We start from the raw sequence: 10,271 nt of genomic DNA, 5'->3' as shown, positions 1-10,271 counted from the left end.
ATAGAAGAGAGAACAGATTGGGGGAAGGGGTATTCAGTAGGCTTGCTATTTTGGGGTGGGGGTAGGAGAAAGATGGGGAGAAAAAATTGTAACTCATAATCTTGTGGACATGAAAAACTAAAAATAAATAAATAAAAGAGCTCAAAAATAAAGATTTTTCTTCCTGTGTACAAATCTGTCCTCAGACACTTACTAGCTGTGTGATCCTGGGCAAGTCACTTAATACTGTTTGCCTTGGTATCTTCATTTGAAAAGTTATTTTTAAGGAAAAGGCAAACCATTTAAAATATCTTTAAAAAAAAAAAAAAAAAACAGACCTGAGATGGGATCATGAAGAGTTGAATATGATTGAAAAAAAAAAGACTGAACAACAATGACCTATAACATGTTTATGTAATTTCATTAAGAAAGGGGAACTTTTTCTCACAATTCTTTAAAATGTTCATAGAGTCATGGCATGTTATTGCTGGAGGCACCTTAGAAATTTTGTTGTCCAACTTTCTCACTTCATAGCCAAGCTGACTGGAACCTAGAGAAGTAAAACTTGCATGCCCATTGGTAAGCAAAAGATCTAATATGTAAATTCAGAAAAAAATCTCAAAAGATCACTGAAGAGAATCATTCCTTCAGAATTGGATTGGAGCAAATGGAAGCTAGTGACTTTATGAGAAATCAAGATCCTGTTAAACAGATTCAAACAAATGAAAGAATAAAAGGCAATGTGAAACATCTCATTGGGAAAACCACTGACCTGGAAAATAGATCCAGGAGAGATAATTTAAAAATTATTGGACTAAAACCCAAAGAACTCTCACATTTTCGTTGCCGTGGAGTATACTCCTATAATCTCCTTTACAAATGGGCTCTGAGGCCTAGTGCCCCCTTCCCCTGAGCCAGGTCACTGGTGATAGTCCACTGCAGCCCACTGAATGACAGGGGCTGCTTGGCAGCCTGCATTAAGGTTTACACCATTATAAGAAGAACAAGCAATATGGCAGCAATCCCGTCCAGTGGTTCACTTGTAGCAACCCATGACTATTACTGAAGGCATCTGGGTTCCCCCTCCAGCAATAACTCCTGTGGAAGTGCTGAGTCATCAGGGGAAGTGATCCCCCACCATCCTGGTCTTCCCAAATCAGACCCAGGCCACTGGTGGGCAAGCATCTTCTTTGGCAAGTCAAGTCATCCATTTATTACAACTGTATTGGAATCCCCAGAACACTCAGGAACTTTCCATGTTGCTCATGGCACAATCACCTGTGACCTGGCTCAGGAGGCCATGAGGAACAGCATGTCAGCGAGTCCAGCAAGACCAGCCACTGGGCCTTCTGCATGAGCAGCAGCAACCTGCTTGCTACTCCCCTTGCTTCTGAAGTGTGCTAGGCATCAGAGCCCATTTCCCCCTCCCCTCCCTTCCCTCTCCCACATATTCCTTTAGAATAGATAAGCTGTATAAGTGTAGAAGTAGTTGTGGGGTGTGTGTGTGTGTGTGTGTGTATTTTTTTCTTAAGGAAAACAAAAGCAAAGCACCAAAAAACAAGTAAAAGAAACCACACTGCTATTGTTTGTTTTTTTTTTTTACTATCTGAATCATCTATGTGCTTTTCAGCAGCCTCAGTAACCTATTTACTTTGTATTCAACTGAAACTAATCAACTTTGGGCAGCCTTTAAAAAATATATTGGACTACCTGAAAGCCATGATAAAAAAAAACCTAGAAATCATCTTTCAAAGAAGATTGCCCTGATGTTTTAGAACCAGAGGGCAAAATAGAGGTTGAAAGAATCCACCTATCACCTCCTGAAAAAGATCCCAAAAAGAAAACTCCTAGGAATATTATAGCCAGGTACTGGAGTTCCCAGATCAAGGAGAAAATATGACAAGCTGTCAGGAAGAAACAATTTAAATATTGTGGAAACACAATCAGGAAAACACAGAATCAGACAATGTCTACACTGAGGGATCAAAGCGCCTGGAATATGATTTTCTGGAGGTCAAAGGAGCTGGGATAAAAACCAAGAATCACCTACCCAGCAAAACTGAGTATCATGTTTCAGGGGAAAATATGATCATTCAATGGAATAGAGGACTGTCAAGCATTCTTGATGAAAAAAACAGAGTTGAATAGAAAATTTCACATTCAGATACAAGAAGCAAGAGAAGCATGAGAAGGTAAAAAGGGAAAAGAAATCATAAAGAGCTTATCAAAGTTGAAATATTTACATCCCTACATGGAAAAACTGTAATTGTAAATTATGAAACTTTTCTCAGTATGAGAATAGTTGAAGGGAATAGAGATGTATATATAGATATAGATATAAACACATACATATATATGTCTGTATAGGAGGGTATATAGCCATATGAATACATATGTGAATGTGTACAGGTATATGTGTACAGGTATACATAGACAGAGGGTATAGGACCAGTTGAATAAGAAGGGATGATGCTTAAAAGGTGAAATTAAGAGATGAGAGAGGAATATAATGAGAGGAGATGGGGAGAGACAGAATGGGGTAAACTATCTCATATAGAAAAGGCAAGGGAAAATGGTTACAATGGAGGGGAAGAACAGGAAGGCAAAAGGGAATGTGTCAACCTTATTCTCATTGAATTGGCTTAGGGAGGGAATGACATACACACTAAATATGGTGTCTTACCCTACAGGAGAGTAGGGGGGAACAGGATGAGAGGGGGGATTATAGAAGGGAGGGCAGGCTGAGGGGGGGAAGAAAGTTGGAGGCACACACTTTTGAAAAGGGACAGGATCAGTGTAGAGAATAGATCAAGTGGGAGGTGGGATAGGAGGGAGGGAAATATAGTCAGTCTTTTACAATGTATCCACTATGGGAATATTTTGCATAGCTACACATGGACAACCTATATTGAATTGGTTATCTTCCCAGTAAGGGTGGGTGACAAGGGAGGAAGGGAATGTATCTGGAATTCAAAGTTTTAAAATCAAATGTTTAAAATATGTATATATATATACACACTATTATTAATATTATTTTACATGTAACTGGGAAATAAGATACACAGGCACTGGGGCATAGAGATCCAACATGTCCTACTGGAAAGTAGGAGGAAGTATGGGAGAAGATATGGGAGAGAGCAGACTGGAGGAGGGAATATCCAGTGGGATCGCTATTTTGGGGTGGTGGGTAGAGGAAAAATGGGGAGAAAATTTGTTTTTTTTTTTTTGAAAGGAAGATTTATTTAACAAGTTTCACTTAGTGCAATACACCTAAAAGGAAATCACAATACAATGAAAGATTTAAATCAAGGCCTCAGAATTTAATACAAACACCAAGACCAAATCCTAAAGTATTCGTATTGCGCCTCAAAATTGTCCCCATTAACTTAAAAAAAAAAGCTTAAACGTACGTGCCTTACAGGATAGTAAACGAAATAAACTAGAACAAACATGCCAAATGTTTCACTTTTGAATCACAGACACAGCTCCTATATTTGTTTTACAAAAAAGCATGTCTCCCAACATGCATCTCAAACAGTGTTCCATGTAATGTGGTATAAGAGCAACATTTAACATAATTGAAACTGCTTTAACCTAAATATGCTTACTGCTTAAGTACACTCCTACAACATAACTACCTTGAGAAAAGCTGAAATTGTTTAACAGTTATAGTCTTTACTCAACTTGGTTATTACATCCTAGATGAATGTTTCTGTGTTCAAAAATACTGAACCTGAAAGTTTTTTAAACAATCCTGATTTCACTTACAGTAAGCATAAATCACAAGCTTGTATTGCAAAACTGTTAAAACTTTGTTTTTGTTTGTTTTTTTTTTCTTTAAAAAAAGTTGACCAAGAGTCAGTGATCAGGATTACATTCCACATCCACCACTCATACTGGACATGCCAGACATCCCTCCCATTCCGTTCACTCCCATAGATGCACGGCTCCCGCTACTGTAGTAGCTGCTGTTCATCGCTCCTTGGCTCCTTATGCAATGTTTGATTGAAAATCACTGGAGTTTTCCTGTAAAACTTGGTCATATCCGCTCATGCTGCTTTGACCACCGTAGCATCCTCCATAACCCCCACTCAGCTGCTGGCTAGCTGGACCACCGTAACTGGACTGGTTTGACAAGCCCATGCCTCCCATCATTTGGCTACCATAAGCACCACCGCTTGCTCCTGCTGTAGAATTCAAGAAGAGTTCTACATATCTGTGTTCGTAAGCACCACCGCTTGCTCCTGCTGTAGAATTCAGGAAGAGCTCTACATATCTGTGCTGCATATTGGCTTTGTCTTTTGACATAGCTGCCACAGCATCTTCATGAGTAGCAAATTCAACATCTGCTTCTCCAGTCACTCTGCCATCAGGTCCAATTTCAATGTGTACTCGAACAGGGTTGAGTGGTGAGAAAAAATTGTAAATATCATTTTCAGTAGCTCTGTAAGGTAATCCTTTCATGTGCACACAATGGCCTGTTGTACTCTGGAAAGTGGATCCACCATCTCCATATCTATGATCAGACATTCCTGAAAAACAGTAATTGAGGTCTCTTCCAAATCTATCCGACCCAAAGCCATATCCATCATTATATCCATTGTAGTCATCATAGCCTCCATACCCTCCACCATAGGCACCTCGCCTCATTCTTTCAAACCCAGCTCCTCTACCAATGCTGTTATAGCCTCTGCCAGCCCCAGGCCTGTCATAAGGACCTGGCCGCTGCATAGCCATTAGCTTTCGAGGAGGATCATAATGAGTATGAACTTCTGCCAGGCTGCTCTTGAAGATTTCAATGTACCTGTGCCCTATTCTTTCCTTGTGTTTCTTTAGAGCCTTTTCAGCTATTTCCTGTGAAGCAAACTGCACGAAGGCCTCCCCTGTACTCCTCCCCTGGAAGTCCACCGGCAATGTTATCCCATTTGGCACGATTTCCAACCCTGAAAAAAACTGAACAATTTCTTCCTTACTACAGCCAAATGGGAGTCCTCTAAGGCGCACAAAGCCATCATTGGCAGTGTCAGGACTATTTGGACCAGTATGCTTCAACACCCAATCCATTTCAACGTTGTTTGACTTGAATACTTCAACATATCTGTGTCCCATAGTTTCTCTGTCTTTTTTCAGTGCCAATTTGACTTCATCTTCTGATTCAAGTTCAACAAATGCTTCTCCACTTGGTCTGCCTTCTCGGGTATAGATGAAACGAATGCCTGATGCCCCATTTTGAATTTTGCATTCCGAGAAGAAGCGTTGGACTTCATCGGCAGAGCAGGACCAGGGCAAGCCCCGGACCTTCACCACGAAGCCTTCTCCGCCTTCGGTGCTCACTATCATCTTGTTCAGTCAGTAGTGGCGGCGGCTTGATACTTGACTTCGGCGTGGCTAAGAAGAAAATCGGTAGAAAATTTGTAACTTAAAATCTTGCAGAAATGAATGATGTAAACTGGAAGTGAATAAAGCATTTGATTAATGAAAAAAAGATAGTGTTATAAAAGCCTTTCGTACAGTTTTAAGTTCATATACAGGGGATTTCTGTTTTGTTTTGTTTTTAATTCAAGACACAGATATGGTTTTGATTCTTAAACCAAGATGGTCAAAAGAAGAGGAAAAAATTTCCATAATTAATATTGGGGCAAAATATTAAAATAAAATACTTGCAAGACTGCAGCAATATATCACAAAGATCACTTATTATAACTAGGTTAGATTTATGTGAAGAATGCAGGGCTGGTTGAATATATCTGGAACTTGGTCAATGCCAGGTCCAGAAGTGGCACATTACAGTCATGGACAGGGGATGACATCCAGCTTGAGTGATCAGTCATCTGCAGGTGGAGGGTACCAATCCTGTAGAAAACAAATCTTGCAAACAAGTTTAACAGACAAAAAGCCAAAAATTAACAAATATAGGGTCAGCCATGCCTCTGGAGCCCATGAACTCACTATCACAACCTCATTCACAGCAGAATAGATTACACTGTCCTCCTCACTCTCTTCCAATGGCTTGATACACTGCCATAAATTCAGCACATTGACCACTTCCACCTATCCCAGCACTTTCTTTAATCTGAGTTCCCTGAAGGTGTTATAAACTTGGATGCAATGGTTCAGGAGCATCTGTTGGGGGGAAGTTCTTACTTCTCTAATCCATCTAACATCAAACCCATTTTCTTGATACATTTTGCATAGTTCATTCGTTGGAATATCATCAATTTTCCTAAAATCAACCCCTGCTCTCAATAGAGCAATAAACATTTCTTTTCTTGGCAATCTATTCTGACTTTGAATCCACTGGCTATTTACTCTTCTCTCTTGAGGAAATTTATCATTTTCCCATTCTCCTAAGTCACTTAGCTATGAAATCTTATCCAGAACCTCTGAAATAAGGTGCCCTATTTCACCAAATAGTAGAGTCAGAAGTAGGGGTTTATAAGCAGGAGGAGCTGTCTTCACCATGATATTTTTATGAGGAACTGCTAAGCAGATTTCATGATACATGTCTGCATCTCCAGGCATGATAGCAGTTTTCATTCCTTCTTCTTTCAACTTTCTCACATAGTCTCCAAGGGAGTACCAGGGTCTGTTTCCACTAGGGCATAGAATCAGCAGGATAGATTCTATTGCATCCATCAGCAGCTAAAGTTAACAGATCGGTCGTATTTTTACCTCCTGCCAAATGAAGAACTCTACAAACACTCTGGACAAAAGGATTCTGGCAAATACTTATAAATTTCAAGCAGTCCACTTTATCTATCACTACCCTAGCAGCTCCTTTGTGATTCTTACCATCCAAGACACTAAGGATTCTCCCATCCTTTGGGTGAATCTGCTTAAAATATCAGCAATATCCTGTTGAGTGAAATCTTCAAGTACATTGCTTGCCCTCCCTGACTCTCCTGCCTTCTTCTCAGTATGGGGTAAGCTTCTGCCTCTGTAAAAGCCTCCTCAAGAAACAATGTATCACTCTGTAATATCACTTTCTTGGAAGTTGTCGAAGCAACTAGACTCAGACTCTACCAAAGGTGCATGAAATTTCCTCCTGTTACTTTTTTCTTCCTTTTCTGAGCAAAATTTTCAACAGTCCTCTCTCCTTCCACCTGAGGGCTTGAATTTTGGCACTTAACCAACTTTTTTTTTTGCTTTTTGGAGGGCAATTGGGGTTAAGTGACTTGCCCAAGGTCACATGGCTAATTTTTTGTTAAATGTCTGAGGTCAGATTTGAACTCAGGTCCTCCTGACTCCAGGGCTGGTGCTCTATTCACTGCACCACCTAGCCACCCCGCTTAGCCAACTCCTGTAAGAGCTTGTCTCTGCTTTTACACAATGTTAGCCTGTTAGTAAAACCCAGCCCCTTCTACTCACTGCCTCCAGCTCTCTCCCAGGTTTTATTCATATTCTTTGCAAACATGTTTCTAAATCTCTAGGTTCTCCCTGCTGTAGTCTCTGTTCCCAGTTTTCACAGAGCCCTGTACTTTTAGACCACTCCCTTGCAAGGGAGCCATAAGGCAAATCCTCCCATCCTGGGATAGCCATTTCTTTCTCTAAATCCTTTCTGTCCTCAGTGAGAGGTCTGGTATTTCGCGATCCTATCCTCATCGCCAAATTGTAGCAACAATACAATATTTACAGTTTGGATAGAACATTATGTGTTATTTATAGTCACGGTCTTGATTGTGATCATGGGCACTTTATATTGTATTGGCCCTACAGAGGGTGACTTGCCCATAATCACGTCATCAGTATATATCAAAGACAGGATTTGAAGACAAGTTTTCCTGACACCAAATCTGCCACTGTCCATAGCTGAAATAGTATGTTTGATTATGGCCAGCATGTTGTAAGCTGGCCATTCAGGGAAGAATAATGCATCCAGAACAGGATGAATGGGAATGGGGGGAGGGGGGCTGGAAACCATAACATATTAGGTTTTGCTGATGGTTAACTTGGAAGAAGATGTAAATGAAGAGTGGGGGACACAATCATGATTTCCAAATACTCAAAGGATTGCTATGTGAAAGAGGGATTTGCTTTATTTTCTGTAGCTACAGAGGGTTGAACTACATCCAGTAGTTCCAGAAGTTATAGGAAGGTTGATTCCAGGTTAATATAAAGAGCTGCCTCATAATTAGAATCATCAAAAAATGGAATGGGATGCTTCAAGAAGTAGCAAGATCTTTGGCACTGAAAATGTTCAAGCAGAGACTAGATGAATTCTTTTGCAGTATTTTGTAGAGGGGATTTCTGCATCAGGTAGGAAGAAGGATGATAACTAAGGTTCCTTCCCACTCTAATCAATATGATTCTATGAATTCTACAAATCAAATTTTAATAAAATCAAAGGTCCAACTGATTTTTTTTGGGGCCAGTGATTTCATCAGAGTTGGGGGGGGGGCTCCCAGAAAGGAACACCCACTCATAATGCAAATAAATACCTGTTCTGCAACTGCAAGTCTTAAGAGTATTGTCCCAAGAAGTCAGAGGTTAAGAAATTAGCCGAGGGTCAAACACCCAGAACATGTCAAAGGAGAAACTTGAACCTAAGTCTTCCTGACTTCCATGCTGACACTCTCTCCAACATGCCACAGTTTCTCTGTGATGAATATTAAAACTCTTTTAAACAATTATTTAATTACATCTAGTCCTTATGAATTTCACCTTTTCTAGCATGTTGTAAGAAATATTTTCAAATATATTTTAAACGTGTCTATGCTTGACTATCATTTAAGCAACACATTAAATATTCCTTTTATGATTGATGTTTTAATTTCTTACATTGCTTTAACAACAGCCATAGTAGACAACATGTGACAAGCCAGGTAATCTTGCTTAACAAATGATGTAGGTACTACCATAACATTGGGCAAGAGTCACAGATCTTACAACATGTCTTGGCAAATTAGATGTGGTCCAATAGAACTTGTGAACTAGGACTTTTTTGGAAACTTGAAAAATCCTAGGAAATGTTACTGAGCATTGTCAAATACAGAAAGGTCTTCTTATAGTCATGTATGCTCAGAACGTCTTTTGAGTAGGATGTTGTTAACCAAATAATGCTTGCTGATTTACAGCAAAATGGATGTTTTCTGAAACACCTCTGCATAAAAATTGACTGAGTTTGGTAAGAAATGAAATATTATAAAATAGCAACTATCAATTAAACATAATGAGATTAGATGTTTTATAAATATCAGTTACTTAAAAATCATAATCACCATAATTAGTTACTGTTGCATAAATACTCTCTTAACATGATCCTGGGGGGAGGGGAGGGGATTATAAGTTATGTATTTATCAGTGCATGGTAGTTACATTTTTGTTCTTTATCTATAAACCTCAGACAAAAAGGTTATAAACTATTCAAACATTTTAGTCCATTTTCATTTTATTTCAATTCATCTGCGGATAAGTTTGACCTCAGAAAACTCCTCTGCTTTAATAACTCTCCAGATCATGTTGAAGAAAATTTGCCTGTTTAACAAATCAGCAGGAATTCAGTAACATGACACTGATATTGATGAGGCATTAATGATCATTTTGACGACATTCTCTCAAATGCCTGTTATTGACCATCGCACATATGTGACAGTAAATTACAATTCTGAAATAGTTGATTCCATGGCAGTTAAAGCAGCACAGTTGATAACACTTTGGGCATGGAATAAGGAAGCCCTAAGTTAAAATCCATCTTTATCCATTTATTGGTTTCATGACTCTGGGCAAGTCACTTTACCTCTGTCTACCTCAGTTTCTTTAACTGTAAAATGGAAATAATAATAGTGCCTATCTCATAGTATTATTAAGATCAAACAAACTAATATTTATGAAGTATTTATCACAGTGCTTGGCACATGGCATGTGTTTAATAAATGCTTACAATTATTAAACAGGCAATCTTAATTTATTTGTTTGTTTGTTTGTTTTCCATCCTGTGTTGTTAGGTCTGTTCTTCTGAGTGAATATGGATCTCACCCAGGATGTTCTATAATGTTTGGGAGCCTAATGTAATCAATACAAGGCTGCCTACTAACAGGAACATCTAAATGATCTCATCATCTATGGGGAATCCTTCATTGACTTGTATTCAGTGCCAGATCTCTTCAATGCCAGTGACAAATAGCCTTGCAATATAAAAAGAAAATGAGACCACTGTGCCTTCTGACTGTGATGGGTAGACTCACGGGAAGTCAGGGCCATGAGTTTCATAGGATAGGCAGATGTGTATGAGTTGTCATTTGTATTGATTAATCAGATCCATAGAGGCATTGGATTTTTATTATATGCTATAA

At 39.1% G+C, this 10,271-nt stretch overlaps 1 protein-coding gene across 1 annotated transcript; it reads right to left on the bottom strand.

Moving 5' to 3' along the window:
- Positions 1-3,189: 3,189 nt before the first annotated feature.
- LOC138152680 (heterogeneous nuclear ribonucleoprotein H-like) lies at positions 3,190-5,392 on the bottom strand. The gene is given in 2 exon segments (XM_069076760.1): positions 3,190-3,993; positions 3,996-5,392. Coding segments are annotated over 2 exon segments (1,467 nt in total). The 5' UTR covers positions 5,320-5,392; the 3' UTR covers positions 3,190-3,850.
- Positions 5,393-10,271: the final 4,879 nt, after the last annotated feature.

Source organism: Petaurus breviceps, unplaced genomic scaffold (assembly GCF_028583685.1).
Source record: "Petaurus breviceps papuanus isolate PSGF00001 unplaced genomic scaffold, PetGlider_PUasm1.0 151, whole genome shotgun sequence".
NCBI lineage: Eukaryota > Metazoa > Chordata > Mammalia > Diprotodontia > Petauridae > Petaurus > Petaurus breviceps.
Note: the sequence above shows the minus strand (reverse complement) of the source record. Positions and strands in the feature narration are given on the sequence as shown.